The 26,004-nt window shown below is 29.8% G+C and overlaps 2 protein-coding genes across 2 annotated transcripts; both read right to left on the reverse strand.

Moving 5' to 3' along the window:
* Window positions 1–746: 746 nt before the first annotated feature.
* On the reverse strand, window positions 747–10,332 carry LOC125068763 (G-protein coupled receptor moody-like). The gene is made up of 3 exons (XM_047678065.1): window positions 9,896–10,332; window positions 2,171–2,409; window positions 747–2,082 (listed from the first exon to the last, which is right to left on the reverse strand). Exons 1-3 carry the CDS (start codon window positions 10,094–10,096, stop codon window positions 1,248–1,250), a joined length of 1,275 nt encoding a protein of 424 aa, XP_047534021.1. The 5' UTR covers window positions 10,097–10,332; the 3' UTR covers window positions 747–1,247.
* A 575-nt stretch (window positions 10,333–10,907) lies between these two features.
* LOC125068781 (G-protein coupled receptor moody-like) lies at window positions 10,908–18,825 on the reverse strand. The gene is made up of 3 exons (XM_047678091.1): window positions 18,408–18,825; window positions 12,006–12,244; window positions 10,908–11,795 (listed from the first exon to the last, which is right to left on the reverse strand). Exons 1-3 carry the CDS (start codon window positions 18,645–18,647, stop codon window positions 10,952–10,954), a joined length of 1,323 nt encoding a protein of 440 aa, XP_047534047.1. The 5' UTR covers window positions 18,648–18,825; the 3' UTR covers window positions 10,908–10,951.
* Between the last annotated feature and the right edge of the window lie 7,179 nt (window positions 18,826–26,004).

Consider the following 26,004-nt stretch of genomic DNA (forward strand, 5'->3'; position numbering starts at 1 on the left):
GTTCTTATTTAACTGTGTCAATATATGTTTCCTTTGATGTTACCGTTTCAAATATACATACATTATATTAAAAGAAATGTGCTTGCAACTCTGTGCGAGAAGGACCGAAGCTTTGTATACTTTCTCGCTCACACATCTTCGTTATTATTGCACGACGGAAGCTTCGATTAGTGACGAGACAGACAAAATTAAACAAATACGCTTAATTTACCTATAAATCATTTCACAAATGTGATACATATACTAGATTTAAGATGAGAAGATAAATTATCGACATATCGATAATCTTCCCCTTAACATCTAATTTACAATACCTTTCGATTGCTTTCTCGTATTATTGTACCAATCTCCATGCCACACATATTGCTTAACTTTAAATAGATTATTGTTATCTTATCAATTATAACCTACATTTAATTTGAATGATATTTTTAACATTGGAAACAGATTATAACGCAGTATTTCTGTATCTCGCACATTAGTCGTGACACGTAAAAAGAAATTATTGATGAAACCTAAGGCCGTCTATGATTAAAGGAAGAGTAATCACTAGACAGTTTTTTTTTAAATAGATATCAGATGCAGTCAGCTGTTGAAAGCAGTCTTTTTTATTTCAGAAATTAGCATTGAATTGCGAACTTGCTATTGTTTTTATTTAGTCCATAAATATAATAACATAAAACTAGCACAATAAATATCTTTTTATGAAACAATGCTAATTAAATTAGTACATTAAATCGCCGTAGAGCTTTTGCTTGTTAATGTCTCGACTAGTGTGCGCGTGCCTTAATATAATATTTGTGATTCATATCATATCATATAACGGAATGTCAATAACAATTGTTCTTGGGCCCCATTTATTAAACAATCATACTGGTCATCTTATATACTAATGATTTCCTACATAACCGTATCGTTATATAACATTATATTATTATTCTTTGTCTATAACAGGTAAACGTGTATGATTACTCCTAAGATATTTCTAATCCAAGCCTAGTCCTAATCTACAACAATAAATTACTGAAAAACAGCTACTTTAATCATCATTTTAATGATGAAACCTCATGTAACCTTTATTACGTAAATAACATTTATCAATATTTACAAAAGACAAAAAAAAAACGACACACATAATTCGCAAGATATATGTATTCTAACCTTAACCTAAATAAATATTAAATTGAGTATTAAATTCAAGTCCTACGTGATATTCTAAGGAATTATTTACCAATTAATTCTACACGCTATGATTGATTTCTGATTGCCTTTAAAGATAACGAAGCTCTGCTTCGCCGCCTAAATAGATTCTTGTAGGCTTTTCTGTACTCATTTGACATGACTACGTAAATTACAGGATTAATACTAGACGATAAATATAAAAGAATGTAGGCAGCTATATTAGATGCAGGGTGGGGGTTAATCTCGCGTAATACTTTTGTAATCGTTATAGGTAAATGACACAAACAAAATGATATCATTATAGCAATTATCATCGTTCCCAGTCTTCTATCTTTTCGTGTTGGCAGGGAAAGTTTCAGAAGTGCCATGGATTTCCTTAATGCGGTTCTTCGAAGTCTGGTTGGTTCTTGTCTTAAATCTTCAGGATGTCTCACGACGTCGTCTCTCGTGCTAAGTTTGAACGTCGTCGAACGTTGAATTTCCGGACTTTGATCAGTCCTTAGTGGTATATCAAGATCTATGGTCTGTTCCATAGCATAATTGCTACTAATTTCCGCTGTTATTCGTGCTGATACCGAGGAGGACGTATCCGCCGATGACAGCTCATCTGGGTTCGGTAATCGTTTGTTAGTGTTCATAGACTTTTTCGTTGCTTTACGAACGATGAAAAATATACGTGCATAACAAAGTATTATTGCTATACAAGGTAGTATAAAAGCGGTAAGAAAAAGGACTTTCTTTGGTGATCTGTTCTTTTTATCTGGAAGAATAGAGCAGGATCCTATATTTGTATCTAATCCAAATCGACCCCATTTTTCAAACCATGTAGCTATCATGACTCCAAACGACAGAATCCATATGAAGATCAGCATTATTGCTATGTTTCGGTTCTTGTACAACCTGTTAATGAAATATTTTGTTTTTCAAAGCAATAAAGATATAATAAGATACAAGAAACTTGAATATTTAGCTGGTTATAAGTACTCACTTAGGATATAATCTTGGATGTGCAATCATGACATATCTGTTGATTGTGATAGCTAAGACAGTGAACAGTGAGGCAGCAACGAGGGCATATCTTGCCAGCGGAAACATACGGCACAGTAGGCCGCCATGGGTCCAAGAACGATGCCAAAAAGTGGAAGCGGCGAGAGGCAGATTGAAACAGCAGAAGAGCAGGTCCGAACAAGATAGACCCATTATGAATATGGCCGTAGCGTTTCGCACCTGCACAGAGAAAATCACACATAAATCCTACTATCATAATTATTTTAGTGATGTGATGATTAAAAAAAAATTAAAAACTATTAAGTAGTGTAAAAGATTTCTTTTATTGTAACTCGATTTAAATAAAAAATAAATAACATATTACAACGAGACCACAATATTGTTTTCAAATCACAAGAACGAATAAATAATTCGATCATGACGTTGCTTATGAAGAAATTGACCATTTTTGCAAGTTGATAGAACCGTATCAACATAACGCATTATTATTTTTCTCATTTCATAATCAAAGATTAGATTAGATCAAAGACTGTATTTGCTCAATTATATGATGAGCTATTATATATATATACGCCGTTATTCGCCGTATATTCGCCGTTAAGCATACCAGCTTGGCGAGAACTTATGTTTTTGTAAAAACTTTTTTATATAATAAATAAATAAATAAAAAAAAAAAGAAGTAATACATTTATTATTAATGAATGTTAAGTATATATTAACGAATGACTAAACTTATATAAAATCGAATCGATTCATCTTCCTTATTGGTTTACAGTTGAGAGATCATTTTATTAGTATGAAATATACCTAATTATTGGAATGTCAAAATAACCACCTAGTGACGAATTAAGTTCAAAAATAATAAAATATTATTGTTATATTTTAACGGATTTAAAACCTATGGTTATAACGATGTTTATATTTTACAGTAATTTTGGCTTAACATTTCAAACATATTATATATTTAAATAAAATCAGCAATTTATGATGTATTATTTCTGAATAATCGAATAACCAAGTTATAAGTAAAATATTTACAAATCTATCAAGGGACTATATTGTATCATTTTCAAGTTCTCGGGCCAAGCGTGATAAGATAAGAAATAATTTCCTTAGTCACTTAGTCTATCTACATGTCGTGTCTACCGTGTGTAACTGAATCCTTAGAAATACGTTAAGTTACTATGGTATATATGTATATATCAAAAAATGTTTTATCATATCGTTATCACGTATTTCATTTTTTACTAACAAATTTACCGCTGCTCCGATAAATATATCACAAATTTTATATTGCATTTAAGTACAATGGTGTGTTAAAGGAGTAACCTAACGGCAATAATTATTATACAACAAAGTCGCTTACCGCTGTCTGTTCCTGTGTATGCTTAGATCTTTAAAATTACCCAACAGAATTTGATGCGGTTTTTTTAATAGATAGATTGATTCAAGAGGAAGGTTCATATGTATAATATAGTAGAGAAACACTGATAATTTTAGAGGTGTCTAAAGTGATGTAGTAAATAAACACATTTCTTTTGCGCTTACATTGCAAACGCTGGCTTAAACCTACGAGATAGATCAAAACAATGTACAACAGTATTGTATGTACACATTATAAAGTTCTTTAAAAAAGTTCGGAATAGTATATGTCTATCTTTTAGGGATAACCCACAATAACCGTTTTTATCATTATCCAATTAAGTGCCTTAAATACATTTTGCACTTGCCCTTTACAGCGTGTAATTTAAATGAATATTTTCGAAGATATTTCAGATATAAAACGCAGGGACATAGCGGTTTGTATTGTCTAATGACTGTGAACGTTGTAAGACATTCTGTAGTATATATAGTATCATCATTGCACCCGTGCGAAACAGGGGGGGGTCGCTAGTGAATATTTAAAAAATAATTATATTAGTTACATATTAAGATTATTATAAAAAAAAGCAGCCGTCATTCGATCTATATTGATAAATGCTTTTGAAAGTTCAGTGTACTGAGTCAAAACATTATATTTTGCGTCTCTCAGTATTCTCTGAGCGTTTTATTCGAAAAATGTATATTTGTTTAATGGTTATCTAATCTGGAATCAACTTATTGTCTCGACAATTTGACGTTATAAATTGAATTTATTATCCAAGTGAAATACAAAATATATAATAAATAAAAATATGATTTATGGTATAATGAACAATTTCAACATTTCGCCAAAACGAGTACTTATGTGAATAAAAATTTGTAAAAGTTCTGGCAGCTTTTAATGAAAATAAATCTTTTGGTATAAAACAAGAAATTTGTCGCGACGGTCACGAAAAACACTTATAAATCAAAACTGTCATAGTGATATTGTTATAAATTTTTCGGAGGACAGGACTGTATATACAGCCTGACTAGATTTATTAACAAACTAACGATCACCGAGTTAATATTTCTAGTTCAATAATTGTATAATGTATGATTTGTCGAAACTTAGAAATTCATAGTTCAGAAATATGTTATTATACAATAACCCCCATTTTCAGAAACATTGGTCAAAATCAAAATTATACTATTATGGTTTTTTATTTAAACGCTCGTTGATCGCCTGTTGTTTTTTGACAAATCGCCATTTGGATTTGAGACAAATTAGTTAATTGGACTTGAATCAGTATTTCGGAAACCCGAGGTAAGTAAACAGCAATAATTACTAATGCTGTATCATCAGTTCTTAAGGGTGGTACATGTATTTGGCGGTAATATATTGGTATTAGTAATAGCTGTGAGCCGCTATCCTGTTTACTTATCCTGTTACCCTAAGTCCTAATATGATTTATTGAAGCAATATTTGCTTACAGTGCGTTGCTAAAAATTACTATGATTGCATAAGGGTTCCTCAATTAAAATATAAGTATGAAGAAACGTTGAATCTAATTGAAAGACAGCGAGGCAAATGAAACAATAACAGCGCTTAACTTTTTTTTTATAGAATTAATTGAAATCAAAATTGAATACAACTAAAAATGTAAGAAATTGAATATTAACGAAATGTTGTGTATACTTCATATATACATATATATAAATACTTTTTCGTTTCACTAGACGACTCTGACGTTAAAAGCACGTACGCTCTATACGTTATAGTGACATTTTCGTTATTAAATTTTTGCTTTGTGTCTCAGAGCAGTAGAATATTCTAATCGGTCACACATTTATGATATAGATAGGTGAACAAGCAAATGGGCCATAGACAATGGCGCTATAAGAAATATTAACCATTCCTTACATCACCAATGTGCCACCAACCTTGGGAACTAAGATATTATGTCCCTTGTGCCTGTAGTTACACTGGCTCACCCTTCAAACCGGAACACAACAATACTGAGTACTGATGTCTGGCGTTAGAATATAACATAATGAATAACAATTTATGGATAAACCTTGTTGAGAGGGTGTTGTAAGTAATAGACGACGGCCAACAATCAAAGTGGTTTGTACTGTATTTTTATAGATAGCAATGATCAACTATCCGTAATTTGTTGTCTCTGAGGCTGACGTTCAGAATCTTTGTTAAAGCGAAAAAAGGTACAATCAAAGAGATCTATTTTTGTGTTATTTTCAGTCTTACTATGATTTAAGAAAAATATAACACGCAAACGGGACAGATATCTCATATTTCGAAGGCTCACTATACTTTTTCGATCTGTGAGAATAAAACTGACAGTCATTTTTTCGTAAACAACGTAAATAACGTATAGATCTATCCACTCACGAAGGCGCGCCCCTCCACGCTAAAATTATCGGAATGTGACGCACGTACTTACAAAAGGTCTTAGTGTGCGTGAGACAGCGAATAGCAGAGACAGTATAAGAATACAAATTAGATTGTATTTTCTAAGTGTATTTTATTAAAAATTTAATAATTAAACGTGGCCTTAACCCCTAAATATTATTAGCCCTACATAGCTAATGTATTAAAATTTAACATAATGGTATTATTCTGAATCTATTTGAAATATTAGCAAATCTTATATAAAAATCCTCATCATCTCCCTAACTACAATTACTAAGAGCGTAGCTGACTAATTTCAACGATTAAGTATTAATTTTAAAGGTAAAGAATGACGTATTCAAATGACGATCGTACAAATTATACGAAAGAACGCGTTACGTGTTTTGTTGGGATCGACATAAATGCGTATAAGGTACCCACCAGATATTTTGTTAAATATCATCATTTCGTACTACAGTGTTCTAGTTTGTTAAGAGAGTGAGTGTTATTACAGGTACAAAGGATATTACATTTTAGAATTTGTATGGATATAATAATCATAAGGATACCAAATTGCCTGTTATAAATAATTATAAGCAAAAACATTATAAATTTCAGATTATTACTCAAATATTAAATATGTGTTTAACTAAGCCGATTATTTTATCTTTTATTCGTAACACTTCAATTCATCACGTCGTATCACTATCCGGTATTGCGGAACTTTCTTCTAAGAGTCACGCTCGCAGGTGTACACGTTTATATGCGTCATATATCTTATTCATTTGTTCTAAATAATGTGATTACGTCACAAAGGCTCATTTCAATTGCCCTGTATTGCCATTTATTATAAATTTCTGGCGGTCAAAGTTGAAGATACTTAATTTTCATATAACTATAGGCCAGTTTAAAAATATGAGTTATGACTGGATTAAAATAATCGATTTGAATATGTGCTAGATAAACTAAGATGTTTAATTGTTTTTGCAAGTTTATATTATGTGACTTAGTGATTTGACTTGCAAGTTCTAATTTCGAACTTCATTGTAAACGATTAATTTTAGATATTATTTTAAAAACGCGTTCCTTTTATTGTTATTCAATATTCATTCTTAAAATTATATTATTACATAAGAGATAAACACATTTGTCCGAATTCAATAGAAATCAAATCCAAATATCGCTAAAATTAAATGTGAATGTTATGTACACTTGTAATCGATGTACATATCAGAAGTTGATTTTCTTTTTTTGGATGTTGTGTAAACCATCAATTAATATGTATACTGTTAGTGTACTTATTAAATAAAAAAAAAAAAAAAAATCCACAAATTTTACAGTAAAGTTTGTTATCATGATTATTTCCTGGGAACTCTCATCGTCAAGCTCTAGTCATACTGTCCTGGAAGCAGTCTCAAGAAACTTTCTTCAAAGGATGACTCTCGATTACAGAAGTTACTTACGTATTAACATGCGTCATACTGTTAACATTACGCGTTTCAATACGGTAAATAATACATTGTTTATGTTTTATACAAATGTTGAAATCTTAAATGTGTTACCCTAACAGTATGAAATGGTATTTTAAGTCTTATTTTGATTTACATACATGTATACTTAATGTAAAGCTAAAAATGTTTGTTTGAATGCACTAATTCAAATATCTCGCAGTCTGATTTACAAAAAAATAAAATTGTGCCAGATAGATAATTTCATAAGAAAGAATGTTATACCTTTTAAAGCAAGTAAATCGCGCGAATTAGCTGTTAGTAATATATTTAGAAAGAGACTAAATGCATTGTATTCGTACTTGGGTACACATACTACTAATACATACTACAAAAATTGGGTATTCTAAAATGCACAGACGAAAAAACACAATTATTATTGTTTGAAAGATATGTAACCTAGCTGTTTAAACTTAACTGACAGTTTTTGCCAATGGCGTCACACCACGGAGGCTCGTGTTTTAGGTCACGTGATATATAGATTAAAAATTACGACTTTTAATTTTAATATAATAAAAACAAAAATTTTTAATAATCTTTAAGTATATTTCTACGTCAATTTATTTTTTTATCAAATTTCATAATGTATTTTTCTTTACCGAAGTGCCATATTCATATATGTGTTATTTTTTTTCTAATTGATTGATTCATTAAATGTATGAAAATAAAATGTGTATAATATATCCTTATGTACATTTTAAATTATAAATATATATGTTATTAAATATATTTAAAAAATATAAGAGAAATAAAAAATACAAAACAAAATATATGAAATCGTCTGTTGAGATTATGTGATTATTTGGATAGTTTTAAATACAATAAATTAAGGCATTTGATTAGAAGAAAATATATTAAAAAAGCAATTATAATTATCAATAAGATTGAAACAAAAATACAAGTAAGTATTACAATTTATAACGAAATTGAATTTATTCATTTTGGTTTACCTCAAGCACTTAACTGTGACATTTTAATATTATTCACCTTTTTATAAGAGCAGTAAATAATAATTTCAAATGTGAATAATGTATTTTTATAAAACTTACACGATGAATATTAGCTTTAGGTTTTTTTTTGAAGCTTCAATACCTCACCCTAAGGTGGGAATGTATACGATTTAGGTGGAACTGCAGCGGGATAAATAAAACTCGAAACCTAATATCAGAGAAATCTACGTATAAAATACGAATCTTATTTTAAAGTCGGTTAACAAATATCAACATGTTATTTAACCGTGTTGATGGATTTTCAAATAAAAGGGATTAAATTAATTAACGAATAAACGGAAACATTAATATGATAATACAATCAGTTTTTGTTTACGCAAAGTTGTAATCAGTACCATCCCGGTACTGATTGCGGCCGGACGACGTGCGGTCTGGTGGATTACGACTTGATTACTTTTAAAGGTCACATATTAACATGGAGAATATGTTCTGCGATTATATATTACATGGTACATGATCTACAATGCAAATTAAACTTTATATTTTCGGGATTAGATTCAAATTCTATAGAAATAAAGTGTGTCTAAGAATAATTTCACATTAGTTCATCCTTGCACTCAAACTTTGTCACTTTATTTCGATATTTTCTGAAAATATATACATTTTAAGCATTTACCAGATGCGTTGTATGTATATTTACCAAAAATAAACGGTCTTTTGTTCTTTTAATTGAAAATAAAATACCATATTATACATAATGCGTGTATGTTATTTTAATAAAAATAATGTATATTATTATATTGAATTAAATCCATAGAAGATAACTTCTATTAGAAGTACAATTTATTATAAAATGAGAAATCATTATAAAAATAGTCAAATTAGTATCAAAAGCACTAAATTATAAATTTTATTGAAATTCCACTTTGTTAAACTGTTATATTGTTTGCAAGAATGAGGTATATGGTATTAGTTGTGTATTACCCAAGTGCATCGCACAATGAACAATTTGTCATAATTATTATTTCCTTAGTTTCCATTTAGTTTCAGAACTAGACTGCTCGGTGATTATAGTTGTGACGAAATTGGCAATTTTTGCATTATTCATTATTTGATATGATATGATATATGTTTGAAAGGTTATAAAACATCTTAGTTTCATGTTACATATATACACTTTAACATTAATTAAGGAAAACTTATGTAACGATCGCATGTTATAAAATTAATCAATGCTTTCAATTTATATTTTACATGTGAAACTATATGAACGAAAAGTCAAATGAATACTCGTATACTTTAAAATATATTACGTTTTTAGTATTGAACATAATATAAAAATAAAATTTAGTTTATGATGCTGGCTCGAACTAGGAATAATGAACTAAACAGCCGCTCAATAATGAATGAATAAACAATAGACAACAGTTTATTTTTCTTGAAAAATGTTGTTATCCATTCCTTTATTCATTCACGAAAAAAACTACAATACTTACTTTTTCGTACCGCGCTAGAGCCACAATAGTGATGATGTTCCCTGGAATTCCAATCATCATGAAGACAATGCAGCTAGCTGTTGCAAATTTCATCAGACCATCCGGATAACCCTTGAAAAGTTCCACTGATGCCAGATCCGCATCAGATATAAACGCACTTCCATTCACAAACACATCACTTTTGTTCTGTACTAATTCCATCTTAAACTGAAATTACACTTCACACGTCATACATCCACAGTTATAACATTACAAATGAGTGTTTATTGTAAACATCATTGCGTTGATTCTTTTTCCTAGAATGAGTTTCCCTAATGACTCAGTTTCGGATATTCGACGGGTTTCGCCCAGTTGATTTTCAGTCAGTTGCCTTTAGTTACATTTATCAATAACGTCATTATGTCCACACAATATCTAAGAACGGTTTAGGATGTACATTCGTTATTCTATATTATTTCATAGATTATAAATGGAAATAGACATAAAATATCAACGTATAAGTAATATTATCATAACAAGGAAATTATCTTGCGGAATGTTGTTCTATAACACTATTATTTACTTCATATTCAAATTAAAATGAAACATAAATCGATATTAGTTTAACCTGAGAAGATTTCATACGTCATAAATCTAAGTGGTTTTTATCCTTACATACGAATATGTGACATTATAATTAAACTCAAAATCAGTTGTGAACAAATGTGAAAATTACTCTATGCCAGATTTAACTTACATTTATAATTATTCATTTTTATATATATTATATTAAGTATTTTGTATTAAACTTTATCATCAATACAAATCTTTCATATAGCACAATCACGGACGGCTCGCGATTATAACGTATTGTATGTACAAAACATGGACAATCATACCTATATATACTACCATACAATAAATGATTAATATATAATTATTAAACAACAGTGTTCAAAGTTCAACTATCGTAACTTCTCTTGAACATTGAAACGACCACCTTAAAATGAATTCACAGTATTTGTTTGCGGATAATTACGGCGGGCGCTTCTCGGAGACACCTTCGCCGGGCGAACGTCACGCTCGTCTTCTACACATCAGAAGATTCTTATAAGCCTGTCGATACTCGCTCGACATCACCACGTAAATTATGGGATTGATGCATGTCGTCAAATATATCAAAATATATCCCGCTATATTTGCTGCGGGATGAGAAGTGAACTCCCTAAAGAGTTTTGTTAGGGTTATTGGCAAATAGCATACCCAGAATGAGAGCATTATTGCCATTATCATCTTTAAAAGTTTTCTATCTTTTGGTGTTAATCGGGGTGGTCTCACTGGAGCTGGTGATCGCCTCAGCGCTACTGCTGCTTGACGAAGTCTTTTGGCTGTATCACCGCCGCTCGGAGTTCTCGGTTTTGCGTCAAGAGCGCATTCATCATCGTGACCATCTAATGTATCCACACCAGAAGACGATGAACGTTCCGGTCCTGGAGTAGGAGGATAATGAAGGGAAGGTGGTGCAAGTAAAGCTTTTTTAGTTGGTGCGACATGATTGTACCCGTTTTCTGGGCCTGGAGATCGTTCTAATGCTGTCGAAGCTGATCCAACAGCCGAATCTTCCAGACCTGGTCTAGCTCTTCCTCTACCAGGTGCACGTGAACGCCGAGCAGCTTCTCTTACTATACAAAATATTCTAGCGTAGCATATGACAATGGCTAGACAAGGCAGCATAAATGCTCCTACAAATAGAAATTCTTTTGGGGAACGGTGGTTTTGATCAGGAAGTATTGAGCACGATCCGATAGAGGGATCTAGGCCAAAACGACCCCATTTTTCGAGCCATGTCGCAATAAGAGCTCCAAAAGAGAAAGCCCACGTACTGGCTACCATCACAGCCAAATACTGCTTTTTGTAGAGTCTGCAATAAAAGGTATTTTAAATAATACGTATTGTTTTACTACAAATAATTTTGGATTAATTTTATATACAAATTTAGACTCACTAATAAAATTAGTGAATTTAATTAAATTAAATGTGTGGAGTAAAGGCGTGTACAAAGACGATTTTGTATAACCTAAGAGACTTAAGAGATTTTTTGTCAATAATTTTAATAAATTATCTTACTTACTTAGGGTAAAGCCTTGGGTGTGAGATCATAACATATCTGTTGATAGTGATCGCCAGGACAGTGAACAACGATACGGCGACGAGCGCATATCTAGCGAGGGGAAACATTCTACAGAGCGTCCTGCCGTGTGCCCACGAACGCTGCCAGAAGGTTGAAGCAGCGAGCGGTAGGTTGAAGCAGCAGAACAGCAAATCGGAGCATGACAAATTCATTATAAACACAGCTGTCGCGTTGCGTACCTGGAATTGTTTTAAAAATAGTTAGAGCTCTTTAATAAAAAACAATTATGCAGCTAATGATTATAATTTTTACAAAATTATATATAAGTAATAGTTGAATACAAAAATACGTATTATTCTATTATCATTACTTTTATTAGTTATTGTTATTAACTTTATATACGTTGTAAATATAAAAGTATGATATTTACACACATATACTTATTGTTATACCGAAATTAAATTTACGTTTTTGTAAGTGCACGTTGTTGCAAGTAGGAGAATTGTTTGTATATATTTGGTAATTTTAAAATAAATAATATACTCATTACATGTTAACGAGCCGATACGACTTAATAGCTAAAATATATGAATCTTAACAAAGAACGCGGGTTGGAACTAAGGCAAGTACCGCATGAGTTATCTATCTTTATTAAATTAATTATCTGTGCTTAATTTTCAACTTATATTCCGCGGTGATGTAAAATATCATAAGAAAAGTGTCGAGTAAAAAATAGAAAGTGTGGAATAAACTCCAAGCCTTCTCTTTAATATAATGAGAGACATTTAGAAGAGACTGTTAGTTTTTTAATTTTAAATGAAGCAGTGGTAATGTTCCTATGTATGTATATACTCGTAACTCAAGAGTAATTGTAGTTTTTTGCATTGCTTTCAATTTACCTTTAAAATTGAAACATAATCATATAACATTATTTATTTAGTAATTTAATTTTCAATTTATTTCTCTTAGTTGCTACCGCTGTTTACGATTGCCTATATTACGTTCGTTTTTTTTTTATAAACATCAGTCATGGATTACCAAAAGAATGATTAATTACGTGAAATTTCAAGGTCAATTCCGAATAAATGTTTCTCTTTCTTAAGGTATATTATGTTGCTAGCGCTATGTTAAAATATACAAATCGTAAAGAATCGTAAATAACCAATCTATTAAAATGCCTAGCGCTCGTAACTTGAGATTATTTAACGTCGCCGTAGAGATAAACGTACGTCGATAAATTTAACAATTTTAATTTATTTCAAAATCTCTCATTCACAAATGTGTAATAAATGTCCATATTTAAGCAAGATAAACTAACGTCGTTGCGTTATCGCATCCTCATATTGTAACTATTTATTACAATAACTACAATGATCACTGACCTACGGCAAAGTAGATATGGCTATAAATATTTCCGACTTGTTAATGATATCTTGTTAATAAATGAGTCGTAAGTTTTCATTGTATTATTATTGAATGTCCGTTGGTTTGCTAGGTTATATTATTATTGGCCAAGGCTTCAAACCCCAAGTCGTACCAGTAAAATATTATTGAGGTTATTCTGTGAAGGGATTCTCAATAGGGAAAGGGTAGTCGTCAAGTTGACTGTGTTTAAAATCCTGTGCTTCGGGAAGCACGTAAAGGTTTTCGTAAAAATAAGACGCATATTATTTTAAGCTGACACGAATTATTTAAATAAACTGTAATTTTGAAGTCAATAACCTAAATACAACAATTATTGAAATATAATTGAGAGATATTTTATTAAATTAAACGCAAATGCTATTGAATAAATGTATCGTTATAATGGGTAACATATTATTATGGATTAAGTATAGTACATTTGTATCGCAATTATTTTAATCTGTTGACTTCGTATCATATAAAATGTATTTTATAGAATCAGTTTTCGTTGATGTCGATTTTGGATATGCTTAAATTATATGAGCGGTGCAGCATTAAGCTTACACAGAATAAATTAAAGCAGCGTGACAGGTGGATAATATTCAGCTTAAAGCGTTTTCAGGTTATTACTGGAATAACTCATATAATCGACGTGATTTAGTTTAGAAGTAAATGACATGGAAAGGATTTAGGAAATTAAATTACATTATATTTGTATACTTGCGGTAAATAGTCAAATGCGTTTTACAATTAAGATACAAAATGAAAATGAAAACATAAAATCTTTTCATACAGGCTCAGATATTAGGTTCTACAGAAAAAATCGAGCAAGAAACTGAGGTGTTACTATTTTTTACCAAAATTTTATATATAAAAGGTAAAGATAATACAGATACGACAGTTTTTTTTTCATAAGAATTATTTACATTGAGGCCTTAAATATTGATTTATAAATAATAATGGCATAAAAACCAACGAATCTTCTACTGAACAATAAGCGTTCTTTAACAGTGATATTTTCAGAATTTTGTTAAATTAATAATTTAACAGAATTTTATAATTACATTATATTTGTATACTACTTACATATATTATTGTTCGGTAGAAGATTCGTGTGACATATAAATCCACCAACATTATTACCACCAATATTTCGTAGAATAAATATCCTATACGATATATCTCGGGACTATTTTATTTATTGAATTATAAGCTTCGATTTTTGAAATTTGATTTTCTATTGAATTGGATTGTTCTATTTCCCTGATAATATTATAAATGTGAGAAGGTGTGTGAGTGTGTTAGTTGGTCTGTTGGCTTGTCCTTATTTCAAGCAGCAATAGCATCAGCGATTATGGAAGGTTTCGGCTTTAAATGTTACAAGAACATGAAATTCACACTTTTCAGTTCAATAGTCTTAATTTACAGTATAACTGCAAAGCACTTCTTATGTATTAATATTACAATTATTAATATTACAAATATGTTCCCAAAGGTGTTGCGTGTTTTGGTGTTAGTTTTATGTATGTTGGCTTAGTAGTTTTTTTAGTTAAGCATACCAAAAAAAATATTTTCAGTTACATGGACTGCCGATCGAAGTGAAAACTTTTAATTTTTAGTATTAAAATTTTAAATTTCCTAATGTTTTAATTAAAATCATCAACATCAATCTGGTTTTCACGTCTAAAAACAATTAAAATACAATCATATTATTTATGCATAGTAAGTGTATTTACATAAATGTTTGCGTCATTTTCATCATTAATATCAACAATACTTAAGACTTTTTGTACTTTCAATGATGTTATTGTCATCCAATACAGATACAATATGGTAACTGAAGTAAGGAATGAAAATTTTTGATTGAAAAATATATAAGTAACGCGTAAAAACCGCATCGATCGTCGTTTTATATTTTGTAGTACCTACTCAGCTTTCAATCAATGGACATATTATTGCTTTTACCACCTAACATCTTTAGGATCAAGGATCTAAAAAAATACAGTAAAATGACGATTTTAAAGTGCTTGTAAAAGCCTATATGAATAAAGTATACTTTGATTTTGTTTATAAAATGATTCTAATTCCAGGACCATATTGTTTCTTAAACTTCTGCTAATGAAATCGAATAATATAAAATTATATCTAAAATATTTTTTGCAAAAAATAGCAAAGCACATGTTTCATTTTTCACAATTTAAATTTATAAATAATGATTTCGAAATATTAATATTTTAAGTAAAACCAAATATTTAATGGAACGCAAGCCTTTTTCATAATTATTTTTCATATTATTAATAAACATGGCATTAATAATCATATTTTAAATACATCTTAAATTATTTTTAGATTTTATAAAACATTTAAATTATAAATACAACTCTAGTTGTATCTGTTTTGCCACGATAGTAAGAAAACGTCCAAGAAATACTAAATTTGTGATGTTAAAATATTATTAAATGCAAAGATTAAAATATTAGAATATAAATAATATAAAATTTTCAAACGTCAAAATAAAAAGGTTTAAATATATTTTTATCTTAAAAATATTAGTACCTATATTTATTTACTTGGTACTCACTTTTGTCCTACACGCAGATTCTAAAATTAAATAATTCAAATAATAGTCAAACAAATATACAAGACGCAACACTAATGTTTCAGAATACGTCAGATGTTTATCTACAAATATAGTGTTATTAAGCACGTCGGTGACGCGAACTCACGATATAATATTTTAACCATCCAAAAAGACGGAAACCAAATATTCATGAATATTGTTCGAGATATTTGGTGTTTTATACCTTTGGTTCTGGGTGATAACTATTCTACTTCTAGCATCGATACTTAAGACTTGATGAATGTTGATTAAAGAGATCGTCGAGTTAGCCAGTAATGATGTTAAATTTTTGCTACAAAATTAGTGTATTTTTTATTCAGTCCTTAAAAATAACAGTCAGTTAATATCGCCATATCTTTGAGTTTATTCCAGTACGGTGTTCCAATGTAGGAAATATACTTAGACTTTCATAAATTATATGCAGGTTTGCTTTACTACTGACTACGAGATGAATTATTTACACAAATTAATCACATAAAAATTCACTGGCGCTTACGCGAATTGAGCTCACAATCTTTGGTTAAGATTCATGTGTTCTAACAATTTATCAATCTCCGCTCTAATATTTATACTTTCAGATGTAATTATATATCTAATGTACAGTTTTATTTGTATTTGTTTGCTTATTGAAAATTGAATGGAATTTTTTAAACATTTTGATGCATTCCTTTGTTATCTATACGATAAAAAGTATTTCAGTAGTCTCGGCTGTCGTTTGGTTTGAAAGCGTTATCTTTAATGTGACGGACAGACATGACAAAAATTATCTTTTCAACTTCATGTTATTTTAATTGTTGATTTGGTAAGTATTATTTTTCTTATCAATTCTATTAGTTAAACAAAAGAAAGATTTTATTTAAAAAAAAAAATAAAGATAAATGAAATAAAATCGCTACCGTTAATAAATCCGTATGTTTGTTTGTGTTTGAGCTTCTTGCTGATAAGTTATAGTTAGAGAAAAGAAGCGCTGGTGAACTAAAAGTTTAATTAAACGTTCAATATTGCTTGTACGTGTACTACTAGAAGTGTAGGTTGTCATATATATGGATAAATTAAATTAACAATTAAATAGTACTAGGCAGCTTTCTTTACTATTTTATTGTATTGTGCAATAAAGTGATGTCCTCCTGAACAAGGAGTATATAATAATACATAACTTTGTATTGGTCAAAGAGATTTTGAATAATGAACCTTGGGATCTGCAGCTGTATAAGCTAGACACAAGACCAAGGAGGCTGTTAAACTTAAGTAATCAATAATAAAGTTCACAAATCACTTGGCGGTAAGCCTTTATGCGAGCCCGTCTGGGTATGTACCAGATCAGATATTCTACCGCTAAGCAGCAATACTTTGTATGGTTGTGTTCCCGTTTGAAGCATGAGTAAGCCGGTGAAACTACAAGGAACAATAACTTAGTTCCCAAGGTGTGGTGGTGACCACTACCATTTGCTCGTCCGCCTTCACGTCGTCCACATAAAAAGTAAATAAAGTACTTATAATACTATTCTTAATAATCACAAATGTAAAAAATTCTAAGAGTCTACCTTAATGAGGGATATTTCTTCGAACTTAGAGTTTAATGCAACATCGACTATCGCAAAGTCCTTTCAGGGCACTACTTGCATTTCATGCACTCCCGGACAACTTCCGTGAAATAAAATTCTTATTTTCTATTAAGTTAGCGTCCGACAATTCTAATTGCAATGTATGTCTATTTACTACGCTCTAGGTTTTAATGAGAAAAAGTATTAAAGTATAACACTTTCAGACAAGCGGTGTAGAAATAAAATGGTAAAATTGCACAGAAAAGCTTTCGTTTATATTTTATGGTTACTGTAAAAATAATGAGACATAATAATATTTTTAATATATAGAATTAGAAAACCTTTTCAAAGAATATTTTCGTAATAACTTATTTACGTCTGCCTTTATACATTTTAAATATTAATCTAGAATTTTTTTTTTAAATTATTATTGTTGATTCATGTACAGGTAAATATACATTTTTGTATAAAATATGTAGATAAATATATATACATTGAACTAAGCAGGGTTGAACATATATTTTCTAAATAATATAAGAAATATATATATATATTATTGTTTAACCTACTATGTCTTTATGGAGACTCAACATCGCCCACATTTCCCTCATCTTCAGTTCAAAAAAAGTTCCTAATATATTCAGGGGATTCGGATTTGTGTGTTCTTAAAGTTTAGTAATGAATAATAAGTATGTAGACCCAAAATGATTTATATTGTTACATTATTTAAATTCCAGCCGCGATTTATTATTAAAAGAAGATATTTATTTTTGATATTACATTGTAAAATATAAGTACGCAAGGGGAAATTAAAATAAATAAATAAAACCTTACCTTCTTACATCTTGCCAGAGCAACTATAGTGATTAAATTTCCGGGGATTCCAACAAGCATAAACAGCACACAGCACGCTGATGCGAAACGCAGCAGACCTTCCGGGTAGTCCTTGAACAGTTCGACCGCTGCCAGCTCTTCATCCGTATTATACGCGTCCAGTCCCACCACGCTCCAATTGTATCCGTCTACCTCACTGGCCAAAGTACTCTTCGGTATACTCGGTAAAAGATCACCCATTGTAAATTATCACTCATCATTTGCGCGCAATGTATCAAGCATGATCTAACGGTTAGGTCGGAATGCTAGCGGGTTTCGTTCACGACTGATAAGTGTCCCAGAACTTTGACTGAAGAGGGTCCGATAAGGCATTTTGTTAGGGCTGTTGGGTCACAGCTGGCCAGGAAGTGCGCGTATCAGTCCGGTACGGTCTCTCGCTATACGATGACCTGTAGATAGACAATAGGTTCATTACATTTACTAATTGTGAGGCTAATATTGATATACTAATTGTGGGACAGTTTGAGATAGCGAGGAAGATAATGTTAAAGATATGTTTAAGATAACTGTTCTTTTAAACGATAATATTGTTTATTTAACTAATACGACATATTAATACTCTTTGGTTTACGATGATAAAATAGATTATTTTATTTATAATTAGTTTTAATTTAAAATTAACTTATTATGATAATGTAAGAAGTTATGTTCTTTGTGGCTTTAAATTAAGTTGTTTATATTGTTAATTAATACAATTATTAACGCATTATCTATATTACAAAAACTTATCGATGTTATGAAAATTTAGTTTTTTTTTTTATATTTATATACGTGGTCTCATCTGTCTTTAACGTTCATTTATTTCATCATCCTACCTCTGCGGGTGTTGGTGTGATGTTACAGTCTACAAACTTTACTTCAGAAATATTAAAGATAACCGCCTTCAAACAAATAAACAAAATCTTCAACTTTATAATATTAGTCTAGATTCGAAACAATTAAACAAAATTACATTAAATTTCTATTACATCGCAGCGGGGGTACCGATTACGCTTTGATAAAAATAAATTGGTAGAGTTTTAGAACAAAGTTACTTTTGAATCCGACCAGATATTTTGTAATAGAGTATAAGTGCTTTCAGGCCTTAAGTGGTTTTGCATAAAATAATGATGGGATATTATTTACATATTTATATTTTAGGCTTTTAGAACAAAGGTTTTGATAAATTTCTTCATGTTTTTGGTTCATTCAGATCGTGTTTGATTGTTTATAAAGTGTTTTGATAAATAATGCGTTGCCATCCATACCTTTAATAAAACAATGTATTATGGACCGGTTATTCGCTCAGTGATTGTATTCGTTCTTTGTATCATAATATATATTACACATTCGAACCATACAAAATCATAAAGGTATGAATTATATCGACCAGAAATATTACTACTAATTATATATATTTTTTGTAAATATTTAAAATGCTTGCAATGTGACTGATTTAAGTAAGTACTAAATTTTCTTGGTAGAATCTACATTCCGAACCAGTGGTAGCTTCACTTAATATAGTTTGTTAAATGACGATTCAAAAGTGTTTGTAAAATATATTTTGTTTTGATTTGTTGAATGGTATTCAAGCGATTCTGTTTAGGTTAGGTTGGTTGTTGTTTGGATCGCGCCTAAACCTACAAATTGTAATTTGTTTATTTATGTATTTATTACAAATTTACATAGGTTGTTCCTTAAAAAAAATAAAAATACAGAACGAATTCAATAACAAAACATTTTGCTATCATTAGAAGCTGATGTTAAACATTGAACTCGATATTTTATGGAATTACTTATATTTGCATAAAACCAATAAATAAAAATAAATATACTCGTAAATAACAAATTAAACACGTGAATTAAGCAGTTTGTTATTTAAGCAACAAATAAACATTTTTATTTATCAATGTCGAATAATGAGTTTTTTTCTATTAATCTCATTCCATTTTACATAATGTAGTCTGTAAATGAAGATACAAAATGTAATTTTCTTTTAAGAATTAATAACTGTATATCTACTTTATTACAATTTAACGACGATCATTGAAATTTCGTCTAATACGACAGAAAGTTAATCGACATAGATATATATATAAAAAGAAATATTTTTTACGTAAAAAAATGGTTTATTTCTACGACTAATCATTATTTTTACATAACAATTCAAAATAAATATCATACTATTTTTTTTTTTTTATAACAAATATCATTATTTTATAATAGTGTAGTGGAATTTCAGCATTGTTTGTACTAAGCACCGTTTCTTTTGTATTTACCGTCATAAACCTTACACTCTTTTTTTATAAGTATTAGCCTACTTCATGGATTATTATTATTATTGTTGGTTTATTTACTTCAGTTTTAAGTATATTCATGATAAAATACGACTATATAAAAGAAATTTGCAATTATAATAAAACATATTATTATTTAATTAATATTAACTGCTACACGCTTGCGGTTCTATACTATAATGCGTCCCTGAAATCCGCCAACAATGCTACTATTTTTTTTTTAATGGCATTGATTGGCGGGCGAGCATATGGGCCATCTGATGGTAAGTGGTCACCGCCGCCCATAGACAAAAGCGCTGTAAGAAATATTGACCATTCCTTACATCACCTATGCGCCACCAACCTTGGGAACTAAGATGTTATGTCCCTTGTGCCTGTGATTACACTGGCTCACTCATCCTTCTAACCGGAACACAACAATACAGTGTACTGTTATTTGGCGGTAGAATATCTGATGAGTGGGTGGCTAGCTGCTAGCCCTATGAACGAAGAATCGAAATAACAACCTTATGTTTGGTCATCTCTACAAATATCGCTCTTTAATGTAATCCTACAGGATAGCTATAGACACAGATCAGAGTCGCCTTGGCTGTTTTCGCTCAGATTGAGCGCGGAGCAGGGTCCGCTGGTTTGTAGTAAATTGAATTAAAAGAATTACTTATTAATTATTTTTTATATAATATTTATTATAGGTTATTTAAATATTATTTTTAAAAGGAAAAAAATAATAGTGTGGGCCACGTCTTCCAAGAAGACGACAAGCTTGAAGCCCAGCGAAGATCTGCTGATGTTTAGCAAAAAATTAAAATATAAAACGTCGAAATGTATAAAACTAAAATTTATGAAAAGGCAAGGGTAACTGTGGATGTAGTAAATTAAATAAAAAAAAGCTACAGAGACTAGATTTTAATTATTAATAACGCAAATAATTACGAATTCATGTTTCTTTAATTTACATAAGAATGTCATACAAAGAAAATATATTATAAGAAAAATCAAATCTACATAGGACCAATGATCGTGATAACATAAACAGTAAAATGATTTAATAGTAACAAACAAATTTTGATCTGTATTTGCGTTAAAAAATACTTGGCATACTCTCTGTAGATAATGTTGGGTACATTACGTATTAAGTAAACGGGAGTGGGCCACGACAATCAAATATGAAACTGCCACTTACAATTAAGGTCGAAAAAAGCCCGGGGTGTTAACTAGACCCTGAATTCGTAACATTATCTTATTGTTTGCGGGGAGGGTGGGGATGAACGACCCGATTTGTTTTTGGGTCGTGCAGTTAATGAAATATTGTTTACCATCGCAATGACTGCTTATTGGGTTACGATGACGTTTGTAATGACGTCAAGATGTTGGAAATGTATGTTTAATGAAATTCAGATCCGGATCTTATTCGATATATTTCTGAATTCTTTTGCAAATATTTTGGGAGAAATGTCTAACAGTTTACTTATTCGTTTGTATATAAATATACAAATGTATGAAAAATTAAACATAAGTATTATGTTAAATGCATATTCTGAAGCGTGTGAACGCATATCATATTGTAGTATTTACGATTCTCATCGAAATGTAATTATTAAATAGCGTAGACGTACAAGATAAGTACCAACAGGAAAATGTGGTTAAATTATCCGTAAACCTAGTTATTTTTGGAATATATTGTCTATAATATATTGAAATGAACCACCTTTCAAAAATAAGAAGAAAACCATAATACGATGCCATATAAAAAAATACCATGTGGTTTAAATACAAAATTGTCTATCGTACATATAGTCGTATAAACATTGCAATTATTATTATTATTAGAATGAACTATTCAGTCCGAATAATATATACGAAATATTTTGGCACATTATTTTCAATATTCGCTTATGCAATAAGGAACGAAGGAACGGATCATTCGTATAGCCAAAAGCTACCAATATCTAGTCTCCTTATAAATAACGATACGGTATGCGGAGAAACGATGTATTTCCATGTAAATTCGATGCCGAATCACGATTCGAATGGATACCGTACCGAATTAACTCGATATTGACAGGTTCATTCGAATGATGACGTTATTATTCCACCTACATACAGAATACTGTGTAAACTGATTCCAACCAATTCTAATACAAATTGGACGGCCATTACTGCATTAAACTCCGTAATATAATATATATTAGTATATTGTATGAGTATATCTAAATAGATAAAGACAAAACTATAATGAAAAATACTTTACAATAACAAAAGAAGTGTCGTTGGACCAACCGGTTGGAACGAAGTTGTTTTCGCTATACTCGTATATATTATGTATTAAATAAAAGATAAAATAAAGAAAATTAACAGAGTTTAAGAATAATTAAACGACACGGTCAATTTTTTTATTAAAAATTCCGTGTGGATTAAAATAATAACCAAAGACAAGAATTAATAATATTAAATAAACCGTATACAATAGAAAGAGATAAGGAGAAAGAGAGAGAGATCGCCTGGAAGCGGCATAAAGTTTTTTTACTTGAGTGACAATTTATGCCAGTTAACTGCTGTAAGCCGTGTAAAATAACTTCTTTCTAAATATGTTAGAGAAAAGTTCCAATTAAGGTTATTTTTGTAAATTAATGACTGCGGATAGCCTTAGATTATTTATATATCTAAAAATAGACAAAGAACTAAAACAAACGAACCAACCTTAATATCTTGGTGTGCGTGACAGCTACGCTTGACAGTCGTCAAATGTCATACTGCGTGTCAAACGACTTACATAAATAATCAAATAGCAAATATCCTAAAAAATATAGTAAAATGTTATTTTTTTTCACGAATATTAGAATTAATTAGTGAAACCATATATTTGTATGTATATTTAAAAAAATAAAATCGTACTTTTCTCAAGTTATACAAAACGAATGAAAGAATCTAAAGAATCTGAAAAGCCATTTCCATATTGAGGCACGAACAAAAAATATCTGCGAACCTTTTCATTGAGTAATGGCAATAAGAACCATTGAATGCTTACGGAATCGTTATTCACCTCGATTTACTTGAGTTAATTATATAAAAAAAATTACGAACGATTTACTTCGTCGGAGTTCAAGTTTTTCTGAGTGTTTGAGAAGACGCTGCAAAAGTTCTTTCATTATTAAAGGAATCACGCCTCGATTATACTTGAAAGTTGCTTTGCTATTGCTAATTAGGTTACTCTACAAAAGCAATTTTTTTTTTAATCTTTTTTAAGTTTATTTGTATAAAGTTTTATTATTTTCCTTTCTTTATTTATTATATGGAGGTTGGTATATATATATATATATAAATATTAACTAATTTTCAGCAACTATTTTTTGGAAGTTTCTTAAAAAGATTTTTATTGGTTTTTAAAAGTAATTCGTTAAAAATAAAAATGGAATACTTTTATTTTAGTTTCGTTCTCTTTATTTGTTTTATTAAAACGAATTACTTGTATTATCTACAATGTGGTTAAGAAATGACGTATGTATGTATATTGGTCATACAATTATTAACGTCGTAGTTTCCTTAACTTGATTTATGCATATATTAATATTTAGTTACAAAAAATATTTTAAATAAATACATTTTTAATTGTTGGAGAGCAAATTAGGTTGGATTGGATTTTTAGATCTCACATCAATATGAGAGAAGCCTGAACGAATGGTGTTTGTTCTGCGCGTAACAAGCGATTTTAATTAGATTTTGTTATACAAATATTTGTATTCACAGATAGTATTTACTTTATAATAATATATATTTTTATAATTCTAAAACTACAAACAATACCAATGCTGTTATGTTATATAAAAAAAGTATTATACCTAAATAATTATATAGAAAGTATTATATTATTATAATTGATATCTCACTATAAAATGTGTGAATATAAAATTTAATGTATATAAAAAATGTATATCAGAAAATTTGACCCGCGTAAACTAAAAATGACGCTCAAGAATTACCGTCGATTTTTAACCAAGGGGAGACAACTATTATAAGTTATTACACTGAGCCTAGCTCATAAAGGTTCTTAGGATGAATAATGTTGTACAATGATATGAAATGGGACCAGGTGTTTAAGATGCGAGTACATCTAAAACACTGTTCTGACATTGATTGATGGTCCATTAAGTATTATAACGGCGAAGAAAATTTGGTAACGAGAAGTTGAATACGCTGTCGGAAAGGTTTTTCACGTAATTATGCAGCAGTTTTGACATTGAGTAATATGTTTTTTTGAAGATAATATTTATGAATTACCTTAAAAATGCATTTTATATAAAATTGATGTATGTATACATAATTTCTACATGATAATCTTGTACTTTGTGACCAGTTGAACGGAAAATGTATTATATATTTTTTGTTCCTTATTTACATTAATAATATACAGGAAATCGATTTGAATGGAGATATTACCCTCTATGCCGACGATACCACTCTATTCCAGTTTGGTGAATCTATAAATATTATTATAGAAAAAGCCTAAAAAAAAACTCGATAAACTCAACGAATGGTTTCAATACAATTTATTAACAATTAATACTAAAGAGGGTAAATGTGTTATATTTTCTGGTAAATTTCAAATAATTAAAAATTACCAACCTCTCACAATGAATAATGAAATAATTAATAAAATTAAAAGCGAAAAATATCTCGGCTTAATCCTTGATTCTCATCATACATAGAAACCGCATCTAGGAAATATTACTCGATGTCTTCCAAAACAAGTTAAATACTGAATATACAATATTATAACGAAACCTCATGTTAATTGTCTGGGAAAGAACCCTAAATCTTAAATAAAAAAGTTAATAAAGAAACGGAAACAATGACCGTAACGCAAATATATACCTACATAATATATGTATTCTTATAAGGAAAGTACTGAGTGTATATTTCATACATTATAACATTAAATTTACTAAAAAACTACAACTTCAAAAACACTCCTTTAGAAACGCTAACGATTTAGTCTAATACACCCCGAAAACTAATTAAGATAAAAATAATCTAATGGGTTAAGGAACACAGTTATATAACAAATTACGAGAGATATAAAAGAATCTAAAGCAATCACAACATTAAAAAAAATAGCTGAAATGTTATATTAAAAAAAAAAAACAACTTTACCAACTTCCAAGACTGCTTTACTACTTACTTATTACTCTTTGTACTTTCCTATGCATCGTTTCGTTAATTTGTTTAAAACTTTTGATGTTATTATTTTTAAAGATTACCAA

This window comes from Vanessa atalanta, chromosome 14, assembly GCF_905147765.1.
Source record: "Vanessa atalanta chromosome 14, ilVanAtal1.2, whole genome shotgun sequence".
NCBI classification, from domain to species: Eukaryota; Metazoa; Arthropoda; class Insecta; order Lepidoptera; family Nymphalidae; genus Vanessa; species Vanessa atalanta.

Coding starts and splice junctions, on each gene's coding strand:
- LOC125068763 (XM_047678065.1), bottom strand. CDS start 10,096: ATGGAATTAGTACAGAACAAAAGTGATGTGTTTGTGAATGGAAGTGCG. Junction 2,410..9,895: donor CTCTAGCGCGGTACGAAAAA/GTAAGTATTGTA, acceptor TTCTCTGTGCAG/GTGCGAAACGCTACGGCCAT. Junction 2,083..2,170: donor CATCCAAGATTATATCCTAA/GTGAGTACTTAT, acceptor TTTCATTAACAG/GTTGTACAAGAACCGAAACA.
- LOC125068781 (XM_047678091.1), bottom strand. CDS start 18,647: ATGGGTGATCTTTTACCGAGTATACCGAAGAGTACTTTGGCCAGTGAG. Junction 12,245..18,407: donor CTCTGGCAAGATGTAAGAAG/GTAAGGTTTTAT, acceptor AAACAATTCCAG/GTACGCAACGCGACAGCTGT. Junction 11,796..12,005: donor CACCCAAGGCTTTACCCTAA/GTAAGTAAGATA, acceptor CTTTTATTGCAG/ACTCTACAAAAAGCAGTATT.